The following is a 27,784-nucleotide window of genomic DNA, read 5'->3' as shown; positions in this document are numbered from 1 at the left end:
TAAGTAGGGTAGGCCTCTGGGAGAAAATGACATTTAAGCAATGACTGGATATCTAAGGATGGCTAGTCTGCTCCCCCACTAAAATATAAACAGTGATAGGACTTTCCCTTTCTCTATGGCTTCTGTAAGTCTGGAACAGGCACATAGTAGGTGCTCAATAAATACCATTTAAACAAAACAAAGAGAAGAATATGTGATTAAACTCTCAAGGAGGCTGATGGGAGATTTTTGTTTTTATGACCATCCACTGATTAGCAAGAAGGTGGGAGGGACAGGGGCATTATTAAACTTCAGGGGGTGGGGAGGACATCTTTGTGGTCAGATTAAGAGACTTAGAGGATGGAGGTCTTCACTGGATAAAGTGTCCTCCCCCCTCCCCAAAGCAAATCTAAGTTCTCACTATCCTTATATTGTTAATGGATCCTGCTGGTGAGCTAGCCTGGCCCCCTGCAGCTCCCTTCCCAGCCTCTAGTTTAGCCATCACCATGCCCCCTTTTCTCCCACACCCCTGCCTTCTCTCCTCCCCCCCCCCCCCAAAGTGCCCCTGCGCCTGGTGGGCGCATCCTCACGCGGGGGAAGAGGTTCGCACAGAGAAGCAGGAGCAGGGTGGCATGCCAGGTCCCCGCCCCCAGCCCCTCTCCCGTGTGGGACACTGTCCCTTTAATAGACTCCCTCTGCCTGGCGCTCTGCGGCTGGGGAGTAAATTTCTCCCTGTCATCAGGTCGCGGGGAGAGGAGGAGGAGGAGGAGTTTGTTAATGTTCAGTTTGTTCAGCGGGATCGATGTTTGCTGGCATCGCCTCGCCCTGTCTTGTGTGTGTGAGAGTGTGTGTGTGTGTATGTGTGTGTGCATATGTGGGGGGTGTGAGTGCGTGTGAGAGGAAGCGAGAGTGCGTGCGTGTGTGAGTGTGTGTCTGTGTGTGTGTCTGTGTGTGTGTGTGAGAGTGAGTGAATTCCAGATTTTCTGTCTTTCCCAAACCCGCTCCTGTCCTCTCGCATATCACTCACAGACGGGGATCTGACAGCAGCCACAAACCTACAGTGAGTGATCTCTCTCTCCCCCCAGCACGAATCCGCCATAGAGATCGGCCAGGAGGAGGAGGAAGAGGAGGAGGTGGAGGAGGAGGTGGAGGAGGAGGAGGAGGAGAGAAAGAGGAGAAGGAGGAAGAAGAAAAAGAAGAAGAAACCACTACCTTCCCAGGATTGCCTTTTTTTTTCCTTATCTTTACGCGCGCGTGTGCGTGTGGCGCGTGTGCGCCCCTCATCCCTTCCATCCGAACCCGGTCTTGGATGTTTAATAAAGAAATCAAGTGTCTCAACAGTCACCAAAAACAAAAACAAAAACAAAAAAAAAATCCAAAAAAGCAAAAACAAAACGAGAGAGAGAAAGAGAGGGGAAAAAAATTCAAAACAAACAAACAAACAAGGCACAGCCAACCTCTACTTCAAACCAGCCGGCACAAGCCACCCGTGTCTGCCATCCAGAGAGGGGGGTCTCCGGCCCGTGGTGGAGGAGTTGCAGGGGGGATCGTCAGGGGGACAGAGGCCGAGAGACGCCCTAGGAGCCACCGGGCAGGAGGCGGAGGAGACCCAGACAGGCGAGCGAGACCGCGGGCCCCCGCGCACGGCTCGGGGCTGGGGCGCCAGAAGTGGGACTGGAGCGAAGTTGAGCGATGCCAAGGAGGAAACAGCAGGCACCCAAGCGGGCGGCAGGTAAGAGAACCGGCTCCACTTCGCGGCTGCCCCTCGGGCTGCTCTATGCGCCGAGCCCCTCACCCGCCTTCTTTGCCCCGGGTGCCCCAGGATGCCACCCCGAAGCTTTCGGGGGCAGTTGCTCCGGGTGTCACCTCTGCTCTGATGATAACCTCATCCTCTCTGCCTTCTGCGATCTCCCAAATCCTCCCCTTTCTAGGCTCTGGTTGGGTGGGGGTAGCTATCCCACCAAGCCTTCCCTCCTTAAACTTTTTTTCTTCTACCCTCTACCCCACCCCTAACTTTCTCCCAGTCTGTTCCTTGCTGCTTGGGCCAAAGCCGGGTTGAGGATTTGGGGTGTGGAGTAGGGAAGCAGTCCTTCCACCCTTTCATCCCTCGGGGTGGTCAGTGCCAGTGGCTTCTGGCCTCAAGGGACAGCGTCTCCTCTCACTGGGGTTCGGGGCACTGAAGTGTGAGCCATGCCCAAGCCCGGGCTGCAGGCTGGCTTTGGGGCAAGCAGTGGGAGTTTAGCTTTGATCGCCAAGGTGGAAAAAAACCACTTTAGAAAACGCATGGACCTTTTAATATGTTTGCTAAAAGGATCCACATTTGGGAATCTAATCAACACTACCTTCTCTTTAAAAAAAAAGGTGTGTGTGTGGGGGGGGAGATGCCCCATAGAACATTGAAGCAGCTCTGATTTTTCTTTGCCCAGAGAGAGTTGCAAACTTTGTAAATTGATTTGTATGGTAGAAACTATTCCATCTGAATTCTCACTCCCCCCCTCCAAAAAAAATAAAGAGACGAACAGGTTAATGGATCAGTATAATAGACCTTCTAAAGGATTTTTTTTTCTTTTGGGTTGCTTAATTGCTTTTTTAATAGTATGCTGGGGTTTTGTTTCTCGGAAGTGTAATATGAAAGTTCATTTTTCTCCTGCCAGACCCACCCACTGAAAAATCAGCTTTCCACTTGATTGCTAGTTTTGATTTGACATTTGATTGATCACCTGTCATCTCGCTGCCTTTGATCTATTCATTCTTGATATATATCAATAAATCACTCACCATGGTAACTCAGAGTGCTAGTGACGCAAGCCTTGCCCTCTAGATTCGGAGCCAGACATGCACAATTATTATCTTGTTTGGCTTTTAATGTGGGCGTTCTTATTTCTTTGTGTCCTTTAGTTGAATCAGGGCTTTAGCAGAAAGCTTAAGTTGTTTTTCTTCCCCCTCTCTGTCTTTACCCTCTGCTTAAGGCAGTATCAGCTAAGGCTCATCTTCGGCAGACCCATCACTGCATATCCTTCTGTTTCAACTCGCGCGAAACGTTAGGGAGAAGTTCAGTGGAGCACTTTCATAAACTTTTGCAAAGCCACCCTCAGAACAAATCCAAAGTTAGTTACAAATCTGGGCAAAGTGGGTGTTTGTATCTGAACAGGCTGGACCACCAAGCTCATCCTCCATCGTGGCCTGATTCCAGCCCGAATGGCAGTCCATGTGCTTTGAAATATCCACAATTATCTTCCCTTCTGAGAGCAGAATTGCTTCCGTAAACCTTGTGTAGATTGCTTCAAATCGCATGCGGAAATATCATTTATAAAGCTTTGATTTGTGTATTTTTTAATTGTTTCCCTTAGAGAAAAATAATTAAAATATTTTTAGTATCATACATATTTAGAACTTACCTAGTCAGTGAGGTCTTCTTTTTATAACTCTGCTTCTTTTGAAAACAATTTCTCCCTCCTACCCCTGTCCCTTTCCACATTAACCCATTTATTTTTTTAAGAAAACTTGGATTGCTTTGCAATCTGACAGCTTTGGGGTGCATCCTGGCCTTCTAGACTCAGAAAGAGTAAGCCTGCTCTGTCTAGTTCTGGCAGTATAAGTTTAAGTGTAGCTAGATTATTAGAGATAACGTCCTTATTGTTGTCCCAAAAGAGAACCCTGGGCGACAGTCCAGCAAGAAGTAATACTGCCCTGAAAATTACTCTTTTTTTCCCCGTTGTTGTTCCGGTAAAGGCCATCAACAACTAAGCAGTAATTTAAATTACCAGAATGAGTGGACATATCTCCTTTGGTAAGCTCATTATAAAAAGTGCATTGCTCAGAATTGCACTACTTTGATTACAATTATTTTCTGATCAATGAGGATCCAGGTGTATGTAACATAATGCTGTATTACATTATTTAAATCAGATCCTTTTCATTAAGCTGATATCTCTTGGTGCTGGCTTGTCTATTTACTGTAGTGTGTGTGTGTGTGTCTGTGTTATAAAGTTGTGACTACTTTCAGTTTTCTGGCCTGTTATATTCCGAGTGTCTTTATTTGTTTGTTTTAATGGCTTTTATTATTTTCACTGAGGAAGTGGAAACCCTTGTCTGGCTGAGAGGGAATAATTCACTTCATATACAGTGAGGCCCCTATTACAGCATGTATTTGCTCATATATTAGTAAAGCGGATATTTTTGCATGCAGTGTCTCTCCCCTCTGAAGTCATCGGTGCTGTACTCTGGTTTAGCCGAGGTGGTTGTTCCCAAGGAAAGTTATCCACTTTGGAATTCTTTAGCCAGTTAACATCCAGGGAAATGCAAAAGGTGGGTTCTAGGACTGGGGCCATCCAAACTTTTATCACGCCTTAAAATTAAACACAATGCACAACTGTAAGTAATTACTCCCATGGACTGATGTTGAAAGCTTGTTTCTAACTTGATTAATGAATAATGTAAGATAGAAAAAGCCTGTGAGTGAATCAGAGCTGAGACTCTCTTTCCCAAGAACTGTTCGAGGCAATGTGATTCCTTTGCATTATTAGTTATAAGTTCCTTGTTTCAAGGAATCAATTAGAGAACTTTCTAATAAAGATGGTATCCAAGTATAATGAACAAGATGATATTATAAGTGATGGGGAGTTCTAGTCCTTATTTGTTACATTCCTCCCCCCTTCAGCGGAAGAGATGTGAGGTAGGCTGTTCTCTTTAAGGAAACAGCTAAGTCAGAACATTTCCCTCCCAAATGTCATTCTTCCTGGCTTTCTAAAGCTCTGCGATTCTACCATACTATTACTTCGGGCAAGAAAAAAAAAGTTTAGAAAGCAGCCTACAGTACCCCAGGGGTTTGTGGAAATATTGCAGAATTCTCTACTAGCATCTCGCCCCCCTATCCATTTTAGAGAAGATGGCAGTAAGATAATACAAAACAGAACAGTATTTTGATTTGTTTGTATTGTACAGGATATGGAGTAGTTAAAAATTTTAAATTGTACACTCATGCTACCACTTCTGTTTTCTGCAATCTATCGTGGTCTCTGTACACACACATGTAATACATATTTTACTTCACCATCCCGAACTATTGTTTTTATATAATGCTAGCCAGTTGCGATACAGTGCAAAAGTATTTAGGGATCATCTACACGTGAAAATCTCATGTGTATATAAATGATAGGATCCTGCTCCTGCCCACCCAAGGAGATTAAATGTTTCTTTCTTGCTGACTCTCCAAAGCTATCTGACAATCCAGATCTGAGGAAAATCTTGCAGGAAAGAATAGCTCCCTCGATTTATTTTGTTTATTTAATGTGGAGATGGATAATGCAGATTTTGTTTGCATGAATGTCCTTGTGTGGCAGTAAACATTAGACTATTAGCAATCATTACTTAAAAGTTGTAATTTGCACCTTAATAGCACAGGTTATTTACATGGGAAACATATTCAGCAGGGACAATTCTGAACACTGCAGTGGAGTGGAGAGATGACCTGAGAGGTCTGCTCTAAAACCCCAGGACAGCAGTGGCTGGATTAACCAGGGAGGCTCAGGGAGGGGAGGGGGCAGGCCGCTCAGGGTGAAGTCTACCTTTCATTTTCTGGCAAGTGGGATGAGATTCAAGAGAATAGACTTTGGGGTGGGGTGGAGAAGGGGCCGTGGACTGCTCAGTTGTTTAAACATACTTCAGAAAGACAAGTCCACATCTTGGAGATGGAAATACCACGTTATAGACCCTTTCACTCACCCGAACAGTATGATTTCAACAGATGACTGGAAATAACAAACACACGCACCCCAGAGGGGCTCAGCTGCGTGAACTGCTCTGGCTCTTCTGGTTATTTAAGGCAGATCCCTGGACAAAAGGAAGGACAGGTATCTTAAAACAAAACAAAAAAAAGCATCCTCCACCCAGTGTTTTGGATGGAAATTGATTACTTAAGTGGTCTTCTCCCCAGTCCCCTCCTGATTTCCTTCTCCCACCTCTCACCTCACCCTTAAAGACTCAGATTGAATGGGACATTTCAAAAGCCCATTTGTTTTAGGCATTTATTGATTTCATTTTTAATCTGCCATATCAGGACACAATACATTAACCCTAATCAGCAGATTGCAAGTGACAGGGAGTTTGAGTAGAAGCTAGGTAAGGGAGGGGGTCTCTGAGAAACTTCTCGCCAGTGAGACTCTCCTTGAGGCTTGGGGGTTGGATGCTGAAGCCTACTTTTGAGGAGGGGAGAAGCATTCCTCAGAAGTGCCCTGCGTTTATTTTCCTACCAGCGCTCTTGATTCTAGTGCTAGATCCTATTGCTACCGTTGGGAAACCTTGACACCCAACAAATACCTCCTAGGCATCTTTAGCAGATCTGTCCCTTGAAGCATCTTCCCTTTTGTCACATTCTCCAACAGGGGAGTGTGCTTTCATTTCATCCCGGCTGACTTCTCCCTCATTTGATGAAATTCCTCCAACTGGATAATACCTGGGATGATCTATTTATCTCCCCAGTGGCTTGGGAATTGTCCTCTCAATTGAGCAGGGTTTAAAGGGGCACCGTGCCTGGCATTATTTAGGCCATTGACATGATGCCCTTCTGCTCAGCACTGGGCTGAGCTTAGGAGAATCAGCCAGGAGGAAAACCTAGGCCCTGTGCACGTTGGTGCTGGGTCTGTAATTAGCTGACACGACCCGACCCGAGTGAAATACCCAGCGTGCGGCTTCCTTTCCGTCTCTGTATTGTACTATCAATTTTATTTAGGTATGCCGCGTTGAGGAAGACGCAGCCACTTATTTCTAAGGCAATGCTTGTAGCCACCCAAGTTCCCTCACAAAAGCACAGAATTGCCTAACAAATTCTATATTAAGACCAGGCATACACTGAGTATCATTTTCGTGTGATGCAAAGTCAGTTGGAAATACATTAAACTAACAGTTAGAGAGTGTCTTGCATCGCTTCCCTGAAGCAGTGCTTTTCATTACATATTTAATTACAATCAAATTGAGCGACTTTTATAAAGGAAAAAAATCGTAGTGATATTAAAAAAAGCTTGGCACACAAATAATTTTATTGCTTTGCAAGTTGAGAGCGCCGTTATATTTTTATTTCTTTGGGAGAAATTTATTTTCATTTTCTAATGTTGTGATAAATACAGAACGTCTTTTCTGGAGTCTGTATCTGGGAGATTTTACCCTCTACCTTCCCCAGCCTTCTTGTCCTGGAAGAGGTTTTCATGTCCTTTTTTTTTTTTTTTTTTTTAGTAATTTGCAACAATTTTTTTTGTTTGTTTTTAAGTTTTATAAGTTTCATGTAAAGTTAGAAATTCTCCTGTTCCTTAGGGTGACCTTTGGCAAGCAGCTAGTCGATCGTGAAGGAGCTTAGTCATTCTCACCACATCAGAAATAACCTCGTTGAGGTTGACTACCTGGATACTGCAGGAAGAAAAACACCATGTGTTTACAGGCCTCTGTCCTACAACATTGTTTTCACAGGATTTACAGTTTTCTTTTCATTTTTTCCCCCTACTACTGACCTTTTAGTCATTTGCTTTAGGAACTTTTTTCCAGGAAAAAAAAAAAAGAAAAAGAAAAAGCATAGAAATAACATTTAGAGCGGCTTTCAAGACATTCTGGGTCTTGAGGAAGTGATAATAAAAATGAGAGACTTTACTGCCCCAACACCCACTTCTGGGCGATGTCTGCAAACTCTAGGGAAGCATCTCTGCGAACACAGGGTTCCGAATCCAACCTGGACATTAATGAGTGTCTCCAGCGGTGTGGCCGTATTCGTGTTGCTCATGTTGTCAGAGAAGCCACCGTGCGCGGGGACCTGATTCAGGTCCTTTCTGAAGACACCGTATATACATATGCAGACGCACCAAAAAGAAATCTGAGATGCAAACGGGAATTGCCCATAGATTTGTTTTCAAAGCAAACTCCATGGGTGAAATGATTAAATAATTTGGAGGAATTTGAAGTCATTAAAATAGCCAGGTGGAATTTCCAATTGTTGCCTCTCTCAATCTTTTTGCATTCTCCCTACAGAAAAAGATGTCCTCTGGGCATCCTCAAATATTGTGTGATGCTTTGCAATGCCTAAAATTGTTCAAAATTTTAGAAATTAAAATTTAGGAGGCATGGTAAGGTAATTCTATTATTAATATATCAGTATTATTTAGTTATGCTTAAGAAAGGGGGGTGCATGAGGCAAAAGTTTTAGAGATAATTAGCTCAGAGAAATTAAATGGGGGGAAAAGAATACCTGAATCACATTTGGAAGCATTTGTCTTGAATTTTGCTCATCTAAATGAGAGCTACCTATGTGTGTTGGAACGCTACTCAACAATAAAAAAAGAGAAGCTATTGATATATGTAGCAACCTGGATACAACTCAAGGGGATTGTGCTGCTTTTAAAAAGTCAATTCCAGAGGTATTATATATGATATGATATGATTCTATTTATATTACATTTTGAAGTGGCGAATGTATAGAGAATTGGAACAGCTTGATAAAAGTTGCCAGGTTGCCAGAGGTTAGGGACTGACTGAGGGTGCTAGGGAGGCCTTCTGGGAGGAAGATGGACGTGGTTATAGAAGGCCCGAGGGAGAGATCTTTGTGGTGCTGAATGATTCGATATCTTGAATCTGGTGGTGGATGCACAAACCTACACAGATGATAAAATCTCATAGAACTAAATAAACACACAGACATGCACACACGTTGTGAAACTGGTGAAATCCGTGTCACACGAGTAGATTGCATCAATATTAAGTTCCTCCTTGTGATATTGAGCTATGATGTACCCAGTTAGGGGAAACTGTTTTGAGGGGTAGATGAGATGTCTCTGAATTATTTCTTACTGTGTGTGAATCTGCAATTATCTCAAAGTATAATGTTTAATTAAAAAAAGAAAAGAAATGGGGTAGGAGAGGGGGACCGAAGCAGATCGTGCGTGGCCTTGGACACTTGATCCCACGTGTGATGAGATGCCACAAGAGGGATGCAGGTAGAGAAGCCATGTGACTTGATCGGGTTATTAGCAGAATGTAGGCACTCATTCTGTTTCAAAGTGGTGTGGACTTGGGAATGTTGACCCACCCAGTGGACTTACCCTGGCCCCTCTGTGAGGGTGAGCAGGATGCTCAGAGTGATAGAGGAGCCCCTGGAGATAGCACCCCCCCCACCTTTATGGAAGAATGACTCATAGTGGGATGTGTGGCATCAGTGAGGCAGTGGAAGGGCAAATGTGAGGAGCCAGGCAAATCTGGGATCCAGTTGCGCCTCCTCCCAACTCAAGGGGAGATCCTTATCCTTGGCGCACCTCGGTTTCCTCACCTGTCGGATGGGGACATGATTGCTTGCCTCACACTGTGGTTTGATGATGAGACAGTGTGATGTCGGTGAAACCCTTGGTGCAGTCACTGGCACTTACACTGCATCATCTTCATAAAAAATCAGTTTTATTCTCTTTCCCTTTTTTTGTTTGTTTGTGGGGTTTTTTTCCTGTAGAAATTCCAGGAGAAATCTCGGCACTTGAATTAGTCCTTAGTACCTATTAGGCACTAAATAAATATTTCCTGATGAATGAATAAATGAGGCTGTAAATAAATGAATGAATAAATACTTTAATTACTGTATTACTTTGTATATTAATTAATTACTTTCAAGTATAAGGATCTCTTTTACACACTGACACTTTTTTTTGGCAGACCTCCCTACCAATTATGATTAGAGCTGCCCTTTGAATAATTATCAATTTAGGAAATATTAATGACAAAGCCTCTGATTTTAGTAATAAACTTGTATTTTCTTCAGCGTGACATCATCTGCGTTCAATTGAAGAGTAGTGATTCACCTTTTTGCAGTAAATATTGTTCATTCATCTTAGAGACAATGCCTGCTGATGATCTGAACTTGTCGAGTTCCTTGTGAAACCCAGACCCTCGGATGGAGCATTGCTGACGGAGGTGGAGGGGTTGAGTATCCTCCTGTGTGACCCTGGAGTTTGACCTCGCCCTCTCTTCTCTCCAGGTGCTCGGCCTTCCCTGCCCTGAAGCCGCAGACGCTCCCTGCCTCCCAGGGTTTGGCAACTCTCCCCCTCCCCCACCTGCAAACCTGTGCTCATCCCCTCAGGCCCAAGGCGGCAAAGCTTAGGGGTTGTTAAGCTAATAGGAGAAGGCTACAGGCTGTTTCCTGGTAACGCCTTCTTCACTTTTTAATTGCCACCTTTAGATAAGTGCCGGGAAGAGGGAAGAAGAGAGGCTGGCTGGTCCATGGAAGGTCTGTCTCAGGACAAAGAGATCTGGGATCTCAGGGAGCACTGGGGAGTCGTAGCCGCCTGCCGCGGAACCTGTATGTAGCCAGTGTTACGGAAGCTCTGCCATGGGGCAGGTGCCGTGTGGGTGCTGGCACGACAGCCCTGAGCAGAACTGACGAGGTGCCTGCCTTCTTCAGGCTTACATTTAGTGTGGCAGACAGGTCACAAATAAGCAAGCAGATATAGATGTCACAGCACGCCAGGGCGTGGTATTGCAAGGGAGAAAATTAAAGGACGGTAAGGGGAGACAAGTGGAGTTGTCAGGGGACAGCACTCCCAGTCACGTCTGAAAGTGCAGAGCCGGGCACGCGGGGCTCTGGGGGCAGGCTGGCAGAGCAGCCAGGCGGCCTGGGACTGCCCAGGGAGGGAGAGTGAGGGGTAAAGACAGGGGCAGGACCTGGTGGAAGGAGTTGGGGTCCTAACTGGACCCAGGAGCCTTGGAGAACAGGGGAGCAGCGAGAGACAGGATCTGACTTAAGATTGTACAGCATCATTCTGCTGCCGTGTTATTTATTTATCAGGGACCAAGCAGGTACACAGCTTAAGCATCAACTCAGCCAAAAGCTGCAGCGATGGTGGGGGAGCTGGGAGACTGGGTCCAAAGGGAGACAGGGTGTGCGGAAAATGGCAGCTAGTGTGAGTGAAAAGGAATAAAGCTATAGATAATAATAATAATAAAATCTATGCTTATCCTTTTAATATTTTCTCTAATTCTTTATTTTGCTTCTCTCTTCTTGTTATATATTAGGTGGTTACTGCAAATTGTCAGCCTCTGGTTTTCTGAGCCAAAGTGGAAAAGGAAGAAAGTGTTTGGAGCTGCATTTATTCTAGAACTGACTAGTCAGGGGAAGAGGCCACTCTTTTCAAAGCACATTTTCTGGAGCCCTGCAATCAATCACCTCCTCACCCATCTCCCCGTCCCCTTCAGACAAGGGTTCAACTTCACTCCAAGGGCTCATTTTCCCAGATGTGATCTAGGGCACCTGTACCTGCCAGACTTTCAGTGTCCTTGTTAGCAAAACAGACCCATGAAAAGGGCTTCTCCTTGGGTTTTCACCAGGATTCATTGAGATAAAATCAGATAACATGCTTAGCGCGGGGCCTGGGGCATGGTAAGTGGTTAATACATTTTAGTTAATATAGTAACAAGTTCGTAGACCTCTCTGTGCCTTGATTTCCTTGCTGGCACTGTAGGAATACTAAGAACTCCCTCTTGGGTTCTTGGAAGGAGCAAATTATTAACACCAGCAAAGCACTTAGACTCGTGTCCCATCCACAGTAGCTGCTCAGTAAATGTTAAATTACTAAAATCATCACCATGACCCTAAGCTTGTGACCTTGAAGGGATCTTAGGTCTTGCTGGCTTTATGTCCACAAAGCCTGGTCATCGTTGGTGCACCGTCAATTGTTTGGAAGAGTGAATGATGGTGACGTGATTATTAGGAGTCCAATGAGAAAACCCAGGGAGGTGACAGTCCGTGTCCAGGAGGTGGATAGGCCACCACTAGCTCGAGCCATCCTCTTCCCCAGTGGAAGTTCCTAACGGCTGTCCCCCTGCTGGAGCCAGCCAGAGCTCTGTGCAATGTTTAAGTTAGGGAGGGAAGCCCATCCCTGAACATTTCTGAAGCTCGAGTTGCCCCTTAGGGTGGTAGTTTTAAGTAGCACCCAGTCAGGCGAAGTGAAAACAATGTCCCCTTTCCAATGCTGGTTCAACCCCTCTGATTTAGTCAGTAAGAAAGCCTGCTGGGTGTTAGCCTCTCTCGCATTTGTTTATCAGAAAGTACAGACCTCGGATTCAGAGACTTGAGCAATAAGTGGTGTCCAGCGAAGAAATAAAGTAGTAACACCTGGATTTTCGCTGTTCGGTTACCACCATTTAGGGCAAATGATACTGGTTTTCCACTGAATACAGTAACATAAATTTTCATTTTGAAATAAAAATATGTCATTAAATAAAAGAGGGAGTCATGATAAGGAAACGTATAAATAAAGTGATAGTTGGGGGAGGACGTTGCACAGGCCATGAGGAGAAGGCAGAAGGACTAAATGTGAGGACACTAGACACCCACAGCCTGGGCAGGGGAAGGGATTGGTGAGCCAGCTGTGAGCAAGGGCCGCCAAGTCACACTCAGGCCCGAGAAATGCCCGGAAAACAGCGGCTTTTATTAAAACTTCAAAAAAAACTTTGAAAATGAAAAGGAACTTCCCCTCCCAGGGTGTCAGAGAGAAGCTCTGGAAAGTGTGTACTGGCCCAGGAAACTTTGCAAATATGGAAGGACTGGAAATAATGTCCTGGTTTTGCATCTGGAATCAACCAGTGCTTCTCAACCTTTATTTGCTATCCCCATCACTTGGAGAACTTGATAGAATGCAAATTTGCAGATTCCAAGGCCAGAGCCCAGCAGTTCTGATTCTGTAGGGTGGGGTGAGGTCCCCAAGTCCGCATTTTAAGTACCCACTTTGGCTTCCAATTACAGGATGTGTGTGTGTGTGGGGGGGGGGGTGCCTAAATTCTCTTCCCCTCCCTTTTCTCTTCCTTTTCTCTCTGTTTCTCTCTTAATGCCAGAGTACTCAAATATTTCAAAAATTATTTGAGAAGCCCATTTTCACTTTTTGCTTTTAGTCAACAGAAAAAAGTATAATTCTCTTTTCACTCTCACTCTCTCATGGCAATGACCTATGTTTTTAGAAATGGTGGGGACCACTTTCTCTAATGTATTACAACCGAGAAATGCATCCATTTATGCACTTAGCTACCTGGTCGCAGCACCAAGCATCCGAGCCCAGAGAGTCCCTCCATTAAGAAGGAGAGGGACAAGCGATCCAGCAAATCTATAATGGGGCTCTGTCTGCTAAGGACACAGCTAGAATCCTGGGTACCAGAGTCAAGAGACAAGGGATTAACAAGGGACCTCCCCGACCTGGTTCTTTATTTCCTGCACTCTCTAAAATTCTGGAAACTCTTGGCTGAGAGGGCAGAAAACCCGGCTTAATTTTTTGGAGCCAGATCCACTTTCTTGTTATCCTTTTCGCATTTTCTCATACTTCAACGATTCCTCTTCTTTTGTTCTTTGTTAATTCCCTCTCTCTTGCCTGCTTCTTTCTAATAATCAGACTTCCGAGCCCTTTTCTGTTGGGCAGCTGTGCCTCCACAGGTGAATGTGACAAAAACGATGATGGCAAGGATGAGGAACATGATATGAGTCATTGTCGTAATGGCTACTATTTATTGACCTGGATAACACGAAACCAAAAAGTATACACACTTAGTAGTTAATGTTCGCCAAGCATTGACTACATACAGGTCATTTACATGCAGTTTCTCCCTACAACATTCCAAAAGGCAGCTCTAATTATTATTGGCCCATTGAATAGATAAGGAAATTAAGTTTTGGAAATTTCACGTAGCTTGAAGATCACACCAGCTTTTAATTAGGATATTGAAACCTGGGCCTGCCTATCAGAGTACAAGTGCTCAGACACTGTGTGGTGTTTCTTCTTACAGTATTTAATGCTTAACAACAAAGTCACATAAATAAATGCTCACAATCTAGTACCGATACAGGCAGGCCAAAAGCATGAACTGAAATTTAGCATTTTTTCCAAGTGAATGTAAGTCAATTATGTCAAAGAAAAAAAAAAAAAAGAGGCTCACCCTGCTTATCTCAATCCCTAAATACCGTATTTAAAAATCCATGAAGATTTTTTAAAAATACGATTTTAAAAACCTCTTGAGCTTTCCACAATGGCATTTTCATAAGTCCATTCCTGTTTTACTCAACAAAAGTGGAAAAAACACACGCTCACCCCCAACACCATCCGTCTGGGGTGTCTCAATAAGCAGCCGTGCTCTCCCACTTCCTACAGCATCTTTGAGGATGTGGTGTGGAGTCAGACGCGCTCATCTGTTCCCCATAAATCTCTCGTAGGCCATGACTCCTCCTGGCCAGCAGAAACATGGGCCACAGGCAATGACAACACCCCGTTATTTCTTCTAGCAAATGAAAAGCTACCCTTACAGATTTCTCCTTTAGAATCTCTTAAAATATTTATGGTCAGGGTTTGTAAAGGTGTTTCTTTCTTGTAAGTATTTAATTATAGGTGACATTTAAATGAGTTCTCTGAATAATATGAAAAAAAGATAACCTCAAAATTCAAGGGATCATATCTCAGAAGAAAAATGTTGCTTACAACAGAAATCATGATAGGCTCTTTCATGAAAAAAAAAATCAATAATAGTTTTTAGTTGGTGATGGTGAAGAGGGAATTATTATTATTTTTAATATGGGTAACATTTTGGGTTTTTTCTTTTTAGTTAATGTATAATTGATATAATATTTCATATGTACATCATAGTGATTTTCTATTTATATATCTATATCACAAAATGATCTCCAAAATAAGTCTAGTTACCATCTGTCACCATACAAAGTTATTAAAATATTATTAGCTGTATTCAGTATGCTGCACAGTACATCCTCATGACTTTTCTTTATCTTATAACTGGAAATTTATACCTCTTAATCTCATTCACTTATTTCACTTATTCCTTGAGCCCTCCCCTCTCTAGTATCAGTTTATTTCCTGTACTTATGAGCCTGTTTTTGTTTTGGTTTATTTGTTTTGTTTTTTAGATGCCAAATATAAGTTAAATCATACCATATTTGTCTTTCTCCGTTTGACCTATTTTTGTATTTAGATAATATTCACTAGGTCCATGCATGTTGCTAAAAATGGCAAGATTTTGTTACTTTTATTGTCTGAGTAGTATTACAGTGTGGCATACCTTTTTTTATTTATCAGTGGCCACTTAGGTAGCTTCCATATCTTGGCTGTTGTAAATATTGCTGCAGTGAACATAGGGATGCATCATCTCTTCAAATGAGTGTCTCGTTTTCTTTGGATAAATACCCAAACGTAGAATTGCTGAGTCATAGTTCTATTTTAATTTTTTGAGAAGTTCCATACTGTTTTCCATAGTAGCTGCACCATTTTACATTCCCATAACATAAATGGCATTTTGAAACAAACCTTTGTAATAAGACACAGTTTGGCAAACTGCCTAGCTATCTGATTTGAGGTTATTTTAATGAGAAATGGAATGAAATTATCATCCTATTTTATTGTCTTTAACATAAATCTCTTCTTTATTAATATTGGATGAAAACAGTCAATCAGATGGAATGGAAGAAAGAGCTGTAATAAGATGAGCTTATTTCACTTGATCAGTAAATTTCAGATATAAAGGAATTAAACTTTACAGATAAAGTTAAGTCCTCTTTAAACACCAAACTTAAAATCTCTATGCCTGAGTCCTATGAAATAGGCATAAGGAGAGAGAGTGCTTACTTCCAAGCACCATTATGAAGATTTAAAAAAAATGGATACTTATTAAGTACTTAGAATGGTGCTCAGTGCATAATAAGTGTTCAGCAAGTATTATTTCCCCCGTCACTCTCCCCCCAGAGATAGGCACTATTAAGAATTTAGTGTGTATATCTTCCATTATTTATAGTTTCACCTGATTATATATATGTAGCTAGGAGCATTATTATACTTTTGTATATGTTTTAAATTTTTTATGTAAATAGTTTCTCACTGTATTTTACAAATTGGTTATCACTCTGTTTGGGGCTCCATCCAAGTATATAGGTAGATAGAGGGAGGGAGGGAGGGAGGAAAGGAGGAAGGGAGGGAGGGAAAGAAAGAAGGGAAGAGAAAGAAAGAGAAGATAGATTTAAAAAAATTGATAGAGCTGATTCATTTTATATACTTTATAATATTTCACCATAAGCATGTACATTTTTGCTCATTTATCAAGTCCTTTGTTAACAAGCACTTAGCATATTTTAAAGTTTTCACTATGACACATGATCCTATACTGCATATTCTTGGGCATTTTTACCATTGTAACATAAGTAATTTAGATAGAGAAAAACACTTGTGAGATTTTACTGCATTTAGTGAGAGAATCAGTTGAGAAAAATAAACAACATTTAAACAGCTAATATCTCATACTTTGAACATAGTTGTGCCTTTGCTGAGATGTACACTTCCCTAACCAAAAATTTAACTGGTTAACTTTCACATAGTAGTCGCTTGCTAAATATCTCCCTGAAGTAAGTAAACGGAACATAAATAAAATATGTCAATAATCCCAATAATGAGTAAGACTCAGCCAGCCATCAACATGGGTGGAATCCAAGAACATCAAAAACTATTACTTGGGACCTGGCCGGTTGGATCAATGGTGGAGCATTGGCCTGGCGTGCAGAAGTCCCGGGTTCGATTCCTGGCCAGGGCACACAGGAGAAGCACCCATCTGCTTCTCCACCCCTCCCCCTCTCCTTCCTCTCTGTCTCTCTCTTCCCCTCCCGCAGCCGAGGCTCCATTGGAGCAAAGATGGCCTGGGCACTGAAGATGGCTCTGTGGCCTCTGCCTCAGGTGCTAGAATGGCTCTGGTTGCAACAGAGCAACGCCCCAGATGGGCAGAGCATCGCCCCCTGGTGGGCATGCCAAGTGGATCCTGGTCGGGCACATGCAGAAGTCTGTCTGACTGCCTCTCCGTTTCTAACTTCAGAAAAAACAACAACAAAAAAGACCCTATTACTTGTACCTTGGGGTGGGGTAGGGAGCAGAGAGGAGTGAAAAGAAAAGCATGACTAACAGAAAAGAAATTGCATTTGTCCTTAGTGTTTGTAATGGACAGAACTTCTTTATTTTATTTTTTAAAATTAATTGGGGTGACATTGGTTAATAGGATCTTACAGGTTTCAAGTGTACACATCTGTGATACATACTGCATTCTACATATTGCATTGTGTGCCCATGACCCCAAATCAAATCATCTTCCATCATCATGTATGTAGCCCCCTTTACACTTCACTACCCTCACCCCCTTCCCTCTGGAAACCCCACTATACTGTTGTCTGTATCTATGAGTCTCAGTTTTATAGTCCACATATGAGTGAAATCATATGCTTCTTTGCTTTTTCTGACTATCTTTTTTCGCTTAGCATAATATTCTCAAGGCCCATCCATGTTGTCGCAAATGGCAGTATTTCATCTTTTCTTATGGCTGAGTAGTATTTCATAGTATATATGGAATCCTGTATCCAATCCTCTATCAAAGGACACTTGGCTTGTTTCCATGTCTTGACCACCATGAATAATACTACAGTGAACACAGGGGTGCAGGTATCTTTGTGAATAAAGGTTTTTCATTTTGGGGGTGTAGATACCCAGAAGAGGGATTGCTAGGTCTTATGGCAACTCTATTCTTAATTTTTTGAGGAACCAGATAGAACTCAGCTGGACAGCTGTTGTCTTCTAGATGCTGGAGCTCCGTGGGGTATCAGGCATGGGTGATGGGGTCAGGAAAGAATTTTGTTTTTCAGTGTTACAAGTTGAATCATTAACAACAGTTAGTCCTGAAGTTTAACATGTTGAACAGTTAAAGGCACTTGAGCAAACATGTATGGAGGTGCACTTCCTGGTCCTGGGGTGGAACTATTGATAAGATAGGACCCCAAGGTTTAGCGGGTTCATGTCGTATCAGATGCTTTTCACAACCAGGACCAGTGTCATCCTTAGAGTGTGCATGTGCGTGCACATGTGTGGGTCTGTTTTATCGTGTGTATAAGCTATGAACATGCACATATTACATGTATTGTGGATATATGTTGTATGTACTACTGGATTAGGTATGCTGTGAGTGTTACTATGTGTGTTTGGGGGACAGTGTAGAAAGCTGGTATGCATGAACTTGGTGTTTGCGGTGGACATAGTCTATGCTTCTGTGTGTGCTGAGGCTGAGCTGCTCATGGAATCAGCGCAAGCCCTTCAGGACTTTCCCGTGAACCTGAAGTCAATGTTGTAGTATATTTCCCCAGGGAGCCTGTGTGCACAGCTCCTGCCCTCCTGGTTGTGGCCACGAGTGAGAGGGAAACAAAACTATAGTTACACCGAGTTCCTGTCCCCCAACAAGAAAATTAGCACTAGGTGAGGAAGTTCTCAGTGACAGATAATAATGCCAGGAAGCAGGCTGTACACCCTATTGTAATTTGTTTTGTTTTCCATGTCACGGATTCAGCTTTCAAATCGTGAGGGCCATTTCATTTGCTGTACCTGGAACACAGTAGGTGTTTTGATCGAATACATGAGGGAATGAATGAAGGACCACACAAAAAAAACAATGACTGAACAAGCAGTTATCCATGGTTTCTGGAGACTCTGGGATATTTAGCTATCCAGGTCATGTGTGCCCACACGGCTGAATCTGGTAGGTGCTAGGAAATGGTGTTGAACGACTGAATGAATGCATGCACACTCACGTGTGAATGAATGTGTGCTTATCTCAGAAGCAGGCTCAGCAGCCCTAAGGAAACAGTTCCCTGGTGGGCTCTTTATTCTTCCTCTGTGATCCCACAGGAGCACCTTGTCTGCTGTCCCTTTGGTTTAATTATTGTTCTCTGAGATCAGCATGGCAGCCCTTCTGTTTACTGTCAAACCACAGCTGCAAATGGAGAAATAAAGGACGAGGGGGAAGGTCTCTATTTTCCAGGTACTGGAACTTCCCCGAAGATATTTTTCTTTAGAGAGGTGAAAGGAAGGTGGAAAAGTTGGGGATATGAGTTTTCAAACTTGCCAAGGACATAAACCAACAAAATTGTGTTGCTCCTTCCATAAATGTTTAATAAGTTTTATCATCTTGTGACTAAGGTTAAACAAATGTGAGTCCTTTGAGGAATTATTTACTGGAAGCAAAGTTATAGCATCAACATCTGTGTTTCCAATCATTTAGATGAGGAATAGATCAGATAAATCATGAGTAAGTTCAACAAAATAACTTCTGTATTATCATCTCTGGAGAAGAATACCGTAAGTAACTCCTTTAGGTGCTTTCTCCATTGGAATGTAGGCTTTTTTTTTTTTTTTTGGTTAGACTTCAGACTTCTCTTTTTTTTATTCATTTCATTATCTTCAAAGAATACGTCTTTACGTCTTTTTGTGTGTGTGGAAAGTTACCATAAAAGCATCTACAATAGAAGGACTTAGAAATTTCTCTCAGGGAATCTGGCTATTTCAGCCAACGTTCTCATTTGGGAATGGGCTAACAGTTCCAATATATAACATCCATATAATTTAACCTCATAAATTTCTTTTTTTCACAGTGATGTAATGGGGAGACTGACCTGGAGTTTGTAAACGTTCCCTGCCCTGTGCATTCCCTCGGGCAACATAACATTCTAGACAGTGTTTTATGTGCCCTGATTAAAATATAACATATTCTTGCATTTCCTGTGGACTGGCCCGTAGTGCTCTTAGAGGAACATTGAAGGAACATGGAGATATTTTCAAACGTATAACAGTGCTCCGTGTGAGGTTGTGTTCCTCTCTCTCTCAACTCTCTCTCTCTCTCTCTCTTAAACAATGATTTGATTTTCATTTTAGACCACAGTCCCCTGAGCTCACTCCACAAGAAAAGTTTTGTGCTTTGGTTTAACTTTTGAATCTGCCACTGCTCTCCAATAAATAAACAGGAGTACTTGTTTGTAATTCCAATTTGAATTCTCAGGCACGGACTTCGAGCTGCTCTCCTGCCGTGGAGAGAAGGAACTGGACAAGTTCATGGGGAGTCACCCAGCATAGAACGGTAGCAATGGAAACTCACAACCTTCTTTATTAAAGAAAAAAAAATGTCTAATGAAAATGAGGGAAGGTCGTCCTACAGTTCCTGCAGCATGAAAACAACAGCTGAGACAAATACAGGGTGGGACAAAAGAAGATTTGCAGTTGTTCATATGGAAAATAATGCAATTAATAGATAATAACACAAGAGTGAACTGTGTATTGTGTATTCACAACAGTAAATCTACTTTTGCCCCACTCAGTAATACACCCAACCAACCCTTTTGTGGATTGAGATGTTATAATTTTCTATGAAAGAAAAACAGAATAAAAATAAAAGGCAGCCCTTGCTTTACAGAAGAGCAAAGGAAAATTTGGGGGGTGAGGGTTTGAGCTTGAAACTTAGCTGGGCCAACATTGATGCTGCCTGATACGTCTTCCAGGGCACAAATCTCATACCAGCAACAAAATGGAAGAGGCATGGAAACTGCAAGAGGGAAGGAGGGCTGGTTGGATCAAACTGATTTGTGGGAGGTAAGTTTCTTGAAAGTAGTACAGTGTGTCCGTAAAGTCATGGAGCACTTTTGACCGGTCACAGCAAAGCAACAAAAGACGATAGAAATGTGAAATCTGCACCAAATAAAAGAAAACTCTCCCAGTTTTATACCTATTCAGTGCAGTTTGATGTGGGCTCACGCACAGATTTTTTAGGGCTCCTTAGGTAGCTATCCCGTATAGCCTCTACAGACTCGTCACTGACTGATGGCCTACCAGAACGGGGTTTCTCCACCAAACTGCCGGTTTCCTTCAACTGCTTATCCCACCGAGTAATGTTATTCCTATGTGGTGGCGCTTTATTATAAATGCGCCGATATTCACTTTGCACTTTGGTCACGGATTCGAATTTAGCAAGCCACAGAACACACTGAACTTTCCTCTGTACCGTCCACATCTCGACTGGCATGGCCGTGGGCTGCTCCGCTGTATACACGGTGTTACGTCATCACCTGCGCATGTGCACATGCTGCCACATCATCCTACAGAAACTGGGAGGGTTTTCCTTTTATTTGGTGCAGATTTCACATTTCTATCGTCTTTTGTTGCTTTCCTGTGACCAGTCAAAAGTGCACCATGACTTTACGGACACACTGTATATGTATTTGAGAGTCACTTATTAATTTCCATTATTTTCAAGACCCTGTACTGTGTACCAGTGTTACAGGGATGAAGAAGGCACATCCCTGTCTTCAGAAGTTACTATTGGAATGCCTAGAATAAAGCCAAGGAGGGAGAGAGAGAAGGTTGGATGGATGGATGGATGGATGGATGATTGGATAGTAGATGCATGGATGGATACATGAATGGACAGATGGAAGGATGGATGGATGGATGGATGGATGGATGGATGATTGGATAGTAGATGCATGGATGGATACATGAATGGACGGATGGATGGATGGATGGATGGATAGATGGATGAAGATGATCTGTGATTCATGAAGAACTGAAACTCATTCCTATTTGTATGTTTGTTTGTTTCTGGATATAATTGTTGATCTGCCTTGATTTTATCCCAGGCAGCCCTTTGACATGTTCATGAGTGATAGTTCTCTCATTTCTCTTCTGACTAATCTTTCCTGAACCTAGGTCTCTTCTTTCCTGCATGTTAGCCCTGCTCAGCTCTTATGAACTGGGGAGGTTTCCATATTTGCTCAGGTGGACACTCTGAGTCTTTTTCACTGTTCACTACAATCCTTAATGAGATCAACTTATCACTCTTTTGTTCCCTGAAATAATTATAATCAGATCCATGAACATGTCTCAAGAGTCCACTTTATACCCACAACCGTAAACGTATTTTGCCCCAACTGTGCATAGCGAACCCAGGATTTAAGCCCAGGTGTGATTGACTCCCAAGCCACACTCAGGACATAATTCTCGAAGCCAAATTTTTATTTTGATGAATCCTGCAATAAATTTTTATTTTGACAAATCCTGCAATAAATTTTTATTTTGATGAATCCTGCAATAAATTTTACATCATCTGTGTGAGTCAACTGAGCCCCTGCTTCAGCACCTATGGTTACATAGACCAGAAGGTTGGGACTAGGACAGGTCTTTTTCTCTTTGACTCCACCTTCCCTCCTTCTCAGGCGGCTCCTATGCATGGTGATTGCAGGGGTCACCTGGCAGCATCTGGCTTAGCAAGTCTGGCAGAAGAGAGCACCTTCTTCACAGGATCCCCAGCGAATGTCCCAGAGTTTCTGTTGGCCCATGTGGGTTTATATGACCCTCCCTGAACAAGTCACTGGCCTGCCTTACCCATGTGTACACCCAGCACCACAGAAGATAAGAGTGGCTAGCGGCAATTTTGCCAAAGCAAAATCAAGGTGATATTTGTCAAAATAAGAGAGAATGGTTATCAGGCCAGCAAAGTCAATAGCTTTATATGATATGCTCTGAAGGTCATAACCCAATGGCTTTGAACTCAGAGGTTCAAGTTCAGGTTGTTATTTACTCTTTGTAAAGACAACTTATTTAACCTTCTGAGCATTAGTTTCTTACTTTTTTTTTTCCATCTTCTTCTTTTTCCAAGTGAGAGGAGGCGAGATAGACAGATGCCCACACATGTCCTGACTGGGATCCTCCCAACAACCCCTGTCGGGAGCCGATGCTCTGCCCATCTGGGGCCATGCTGCAACTGAGCTGCTTTTAGCACCTGAGGCAGAGGCTCCATGGAACCATCCTCAGGGCCTGGGGCCTATGTGCTTGAACCAATTGAGCCATGGCTGCAGGAGGGGAATAGGGAGAGAGGGGGGGGGGAGAGAGAGAGAGAGAGAGAGAGAGAGAGAGAGAGAAGGGGGAGGGGGAGGGGTGGAGAAGCAGATGGTCACTTCTGTGTGCCCTGACCAGGAATTGAAACCGGGACATCCACATGCTGGGCCAAGGCCTATCACAGCCAACAGGCCAGGGCCAGTTTCTTTTGGGAAAAAAAACAATTCCCGATACCACATGGGGTTGCCCAGTGGGTTATATAAATTGTGTACATAGTGTCTCTAACGTATGTTTGGCACATAGTTAGCACTCAGTAAATGTTAATGTCGTGGTTGTGATCTACTAGAATAGCTACGTTAGTCTTTGGAGAAAGATGTACTCTTGTGAGGTCTTCATTTTTGCTTCTGGCACATAGCTTAATAAACAGGATCATACAGAGTGGAAGCAGAGGGGAAACACGGCTCCTAGGGTGAGCCAGCAGGTTCAAAGGACCGCATTCTAAGCCTGGCTCACCATAGCTGCTTTTTGGGTAGGGCCGAAAGTTCTCCACAACTTGCATTTCCTTTCAGGTTTTGATTTATTTATTAATTAGGCAAAATGAAAATTGACGAGCCTGAAATGATAAAGATGCTTGTGATTTAAAAAAATGTTTTTGTATGTCAGGAATGAAAGATGTGGTAAGGTTGAACGGGAGAAAAATGACTGTGTCAGAGTTAACCCGGGTAGTGTCACTCGCCTGCTTTCCTGGGGTAAGGAAGGGGGTAGAACGCAGGCTTCCATGGTGGTGGAGAAAGTTGGGAGTTTGTCTGATCTCTTTTATTGTATGCGGGGCTTGTTCAGAGAGTGACTGGTTGGACGGTAATGTGCTTTCTTGCAGAAAAACTGACAGAGCAACACGTATTGTGCATTTGAGGTTTAGAGAAGGCTTTTCTCCTAATAGTTTCTTCTTCTGCGTAGCGGTGTGTGTTCCTAGGCTGCTGACATATGCGAAGGAAGTGCTGTGTTTACGTGTGTACGCAGCACTCAACCTACAACGTACCTTTGTTGGTGGCTGAATGATGTGTGTGCCTGAAGCTGCAGGTCCTGGCTGCTCTTGATTTTGTCTGAGGCATATATAATACTCTGTAGAAACCATTCGTGGTGGGTAGCCCCTCACTTCCAGTGTTATACAAGCTGCTGGCAAAGGTAATTATACTTAATAGGAGCCACCTTTGATTTAAAGCTGCAGAGGTGAGTAATTAAATTGAGCAAGCATGGGGGGTGGGGGGTGGCATTCAACCTTTGTTTGGGGACATTTGTAGGGAGCAGTGGAGGTTGCTTACAAGGGCAGTGTTTCTTGGGCCCATATCTGTCACCCAGATTGTCTTGGAAAGACAAGAGACCCGGGAGAGATGCACCGAAGGCCCAGTGTAGCCGGCTGCGCAGTGGGGGGCTCACCTCCCAGCTCCAGCTCCCGGTGCAGATCAGCAGCGCCCTGCTCCCCAGCTTCTCACTGATCACCTCCTCACACAGTCACAGCCCCAGCAGGATCAGTCCTGCCAGTGGGCTGGCAGTCCTGCAACGCCTAATCCCTCTGGACCTCTGGAGAAGCCTGGGTCTGCTCAGGCACCTGCAGCAACAACAAAAGCATCCCAGTCCCTTAATCCTTTAATGATGGAATTTGAGATGATTTAGTGTTTGTAAGGTTTCATTTCAATCCTATGCGTGGCTATTACTGCATTGGAAGGATTATCTATATACATGTGTGTATGTATATAAATACAAATATGTGTGTGTGTGGGTATGTGTGTATTTTTTTTTTTGCAAGCCTAGCTTGATTTTTTAAAAATACACATGGGATGTCCTTCCCAGAGTTTCTGAATTGCAACACCCAAACAAAAGAGTTTCTGTTTGGCAGAAGCAGCCTGTTTTGTGACGACGATGCCCGAGCATCTCCGTAGAGCTTGTTAGAAATGCAGACTCTCAGGCCCCACCTCTGACCCACTGAGTCAGAATCAGCATGTTAACAAGATGCCCTGGGGACTCCTGAGCACATGACACTTCAGAAGAATCAGCTTCCGGGCCCCTTATGCGAAACCCTCCCATCTGTCCTCCTGCACTCTAGCTTTGTTGTCCAGCCAGGACCTTCACATAATTCAGGTCTTGCTCCAGGAAACCTTTTCTGACCCTTTCCAGTGGTAGTCAACCTGGTCCCTACCGTCCCTTAGGGGGCGCTCCAGTTTTCATGGTGGGCGGTAGCAGAGCAACCAAAGTATAAATAAAAAGATAGATTTAACTATAGTAAGTTGTTTTATAAAGATTTATTCTGCCAAACTTAGTGAAAATCCGACATAAAGTACTTGGTAAGTAATTATTATATGCTTTAACTTGCTGTAACTCTGCTTTATAAATTTTATAAAGTAAAGTTACTTCCCTACTTTATAAATCACCGTTACTGTGGAACCAATGGGCGGTTAGAAAATTTTACTACTAACAGAGATACAGAAGTGGGCGGTAGGTATAAAAAGGCTGACTACCCCTGCTTTAGACTATGCCAAATCCAGCCCATCCCCAGTATTGGCCTGAAAGTACCATGCATCTCGCTGTTTTGATCATTTTGGGATTGACGCTTTATGATTCTTGGTTTATTTAATTCCCATCTATCACTCCCTGCCTCTCTCCCCACATTAGTGAGTTTCCTGAGGTCAGGGGTCATGACTGGTTTTATCTCCTCATGTCCTGAGGCCCCAGGATGGTGTCTAGTCCATGGTAGAAGCTCCAGAGATATTCGTCCAGTGAACAGATGCATACAGTGAGGCGATATAATGAGGGCTCTTATAGGCATATTTCTTGCTGCTCAGTTTATCCCTTTAGGAATTGTTAGAAAGTTTCTAGAACTATATTTATTTAATTTCAGGTGATGAGAAGACCAACACAACAGAGCTACAACTTATTAAACATTGCCCACACATTGAGCATTATCCTATTTAATACTTACAACATTTTATAAATTGCGTAAAGGAATGAACGAATAAACCGAGGCTGAAAGCAGTGCTTTCAGTGAACAGCAAGGAGGTGGAGGGACTAGAAGAGCTGCTGCTCCATTCTTCGCTCCAGCACCGAGGAGGCTGGGGCCGTGCGCTGCCGTGGGGTGTCCATCAGCTTGGCTAAGAGGTGCCGAGTTCCCTGTTCACCCTGTTAGCACCGATCCTTATTGAACACACCGACTGTGTGCTGAGCACTGTTGTCAGCTGTGGGAACTACAGTGAACAAAAGGTATCAGGCGTCTGCTCTCATGGGGCAGAGCCAGCAGATATTTAAGATGCAAGCTGGTGGAAAGGCCCAGGAAGAACGTGGCAAAGAGGGGAAAGGTGAGGAAGAAGGCCCTTCTCATTGTAGGGCCTTTGCCTCCTTCACTGCTGTCTCCCACCCCTTAGCTCAGGCTCTAGCACATAATAGGTGCTCATTTAGCATCAGTTGTTGACTGACTGACGGAGGGACTCACTGACAGAGGGGGCTGAGCACTGGCTGTGCTGTATGTGACCATAAAACAGAGCAGAGAAAATGGGCCCGTCTGGGGACTGGGATTTCTGACACCGGTGTCTAGAATATGCTCTTTCTAAGTCGCAGATTTTGTGGTTGGAAACATCAGAATCACCTCCAGAACTTTCCAAAAAACACAAGTGTTCAGCTTATTCCTTCGGCAAATTTCAGAATTAGGGTTTCCAGAGGTGGGACTCCGAATGAGTTTTTAAAAAGAATCCCACAGTTGACTCTGACCTGCATTGGTCGAGACTGCACTGCTCCAACCATTTGAAATAATACTGGTAGCATCTATTGAGTGCTCACTGTGTGTCAGGCAAAGTACTTAGTGCTGACCAACCTCATCAAGAGAGGAGGTGATGGCAATGGCAGGGACAAACATAGTAATTAATATTTACGGAGGAATTGCTTTGTGTCAAAGATCTTCATAACCGTCCTGAAAGTTGTCCTACGTCTCACTGTGGGAATTTCAGGGACGGTTCAAAACAACATCAGATACATGATTTTGAGTAAGGTTCAACAAATTACAGCCCAGGAGCCAAAATCAATCCACCTCCTGTTTTGTATTGTTTTGTTTTTGTTTTTGTTTGTATGATGTATGAGTCAGAATGGCTTTTGTATTTTTAAATGTTTGGGGGAAAACATGTGGAAATTTGTTCTCCCATGTTATGTAACTACCTACATAATAGTTTTGACTTTGCCTTTTGCATCGCAAAGCCTAAAACACTATTTGTCTGCTGCAGGCAAAGTTTGCTGGCCCACACTCCAGAGTTTTGTTGTCCAAGTCATTCTGTATAAGATAGTCATATGCAAGATAATTGTAGGTGGTACAAGCACGATCTTTTAAAATAGTTATGGTTCTGATTTGTTGTGTATAAGAAAGGAGACGTATAACTGGTACATTCAAACCATGATTCCATGGGTATTACTACTGAATCCAATGAAGAGAAAAAAGGAAAATGAATCCATTTGAAATCAATTCTGAAAAACATAAGCAACTAATAGTACAGGTAGTCTTGAGATAAAACAGAAATCATGACGGTGAGAGAGAAGGTGTCAACACTGATTTGGGGGCCAGCATGGAGGGTGTACAGGAAGTGGTGAGAGGAAGGGAAGTCACTGAATGTGGGTAGGAAAAGAGGGAAGGGAAGCATGACTATAGCTCTTTCCATTTTTAATATTCTGTGAGTTTGAATTTCTCAGAACCCTTGTTTTTCAGGACTTTTTGATCTCTTGAGGTCTCTTCCAGCACTCTGATTCTATGAAAAGTTTCCTCAGGAGATCCTGACACAAGCCGGGGGTTGTCCAGGATTTGTTATAGCTCAAGGAACAGCCTTCCTGTGTTTTTCCTTCAACTGACTTAGAAAGACAGATGAGCGAACCTCGGATGGGTTCAGAGGTTCGGTGGGGAAATCTCAGAGGCATTCCAGTTCAGCCAGGAGTGGAAAGGGGAAAACGATTTGATAATTACTGCTGCTATTCTGAGACATAGATAGCAGAGACTGGGGAAGGCATGATGAAAAATCACCTTAGAACAACTAAGACCATAACAACAGGAACTGTTGGAGCCCTGGGGAGGCCAGTTCTGGTTT

The 27,784-nt window shown here is 43.2% G+C and overlaps 1 protein-coding gene across 5 annotated transcripts in view; it reads left to right on the top strand.

The window, feature by feature from the left end:
• The first annotated feature begins 801 nt into the window (after positions 1-801).
• TSHZ2 (teashirt zinc finger homeobox 2) overlaps positions 802-27,784 on the top strand; it is a 438,694-nt gene continuing 411,711 nt past the window's right edge. For 3 of the 5 annotated variants that reach the window (XM_066387467.1, XM_066387465.1, XM_066387463.1), the window contains exon 1: positions 1,055-1,711. Coding sequence is in view for 1 of the 5 variants with exons in the window: in XM_066387468.1 (XP_066243565.1) it covers positions 1,672-1,711 (40 nt within the window). In the remaining 4 variants the exon portion in view is untranslated. Of the gene's footprint in view, positions 1,712-27,784 lie in introns of all 5 variants that reach the window. The other 2 variants (XM_066387468.1, XM_066387466.1) reach the window with 1 other exon arrangement.

This window comes from Saccopteryx leptura, chromosome 5, assembly GCF_036850995.1.
Source record: "Saccopteryx leptura isolate mSacLep1 chromosome 5, mSacLep1_pri_phased_curated, whole genome shotgun sequence".
Taxonomy (NCBI): Eukaryota; Metazoa; Chordata; class Mammalia; order Chiroptera; family Emballonuridae; genus Saccopteryx; species Saccopteryx leptura.
Note: the sequence above shows the minus strand (reverse complement) of the source record. Positions and strands in the feature narration are given on the sequence as shown.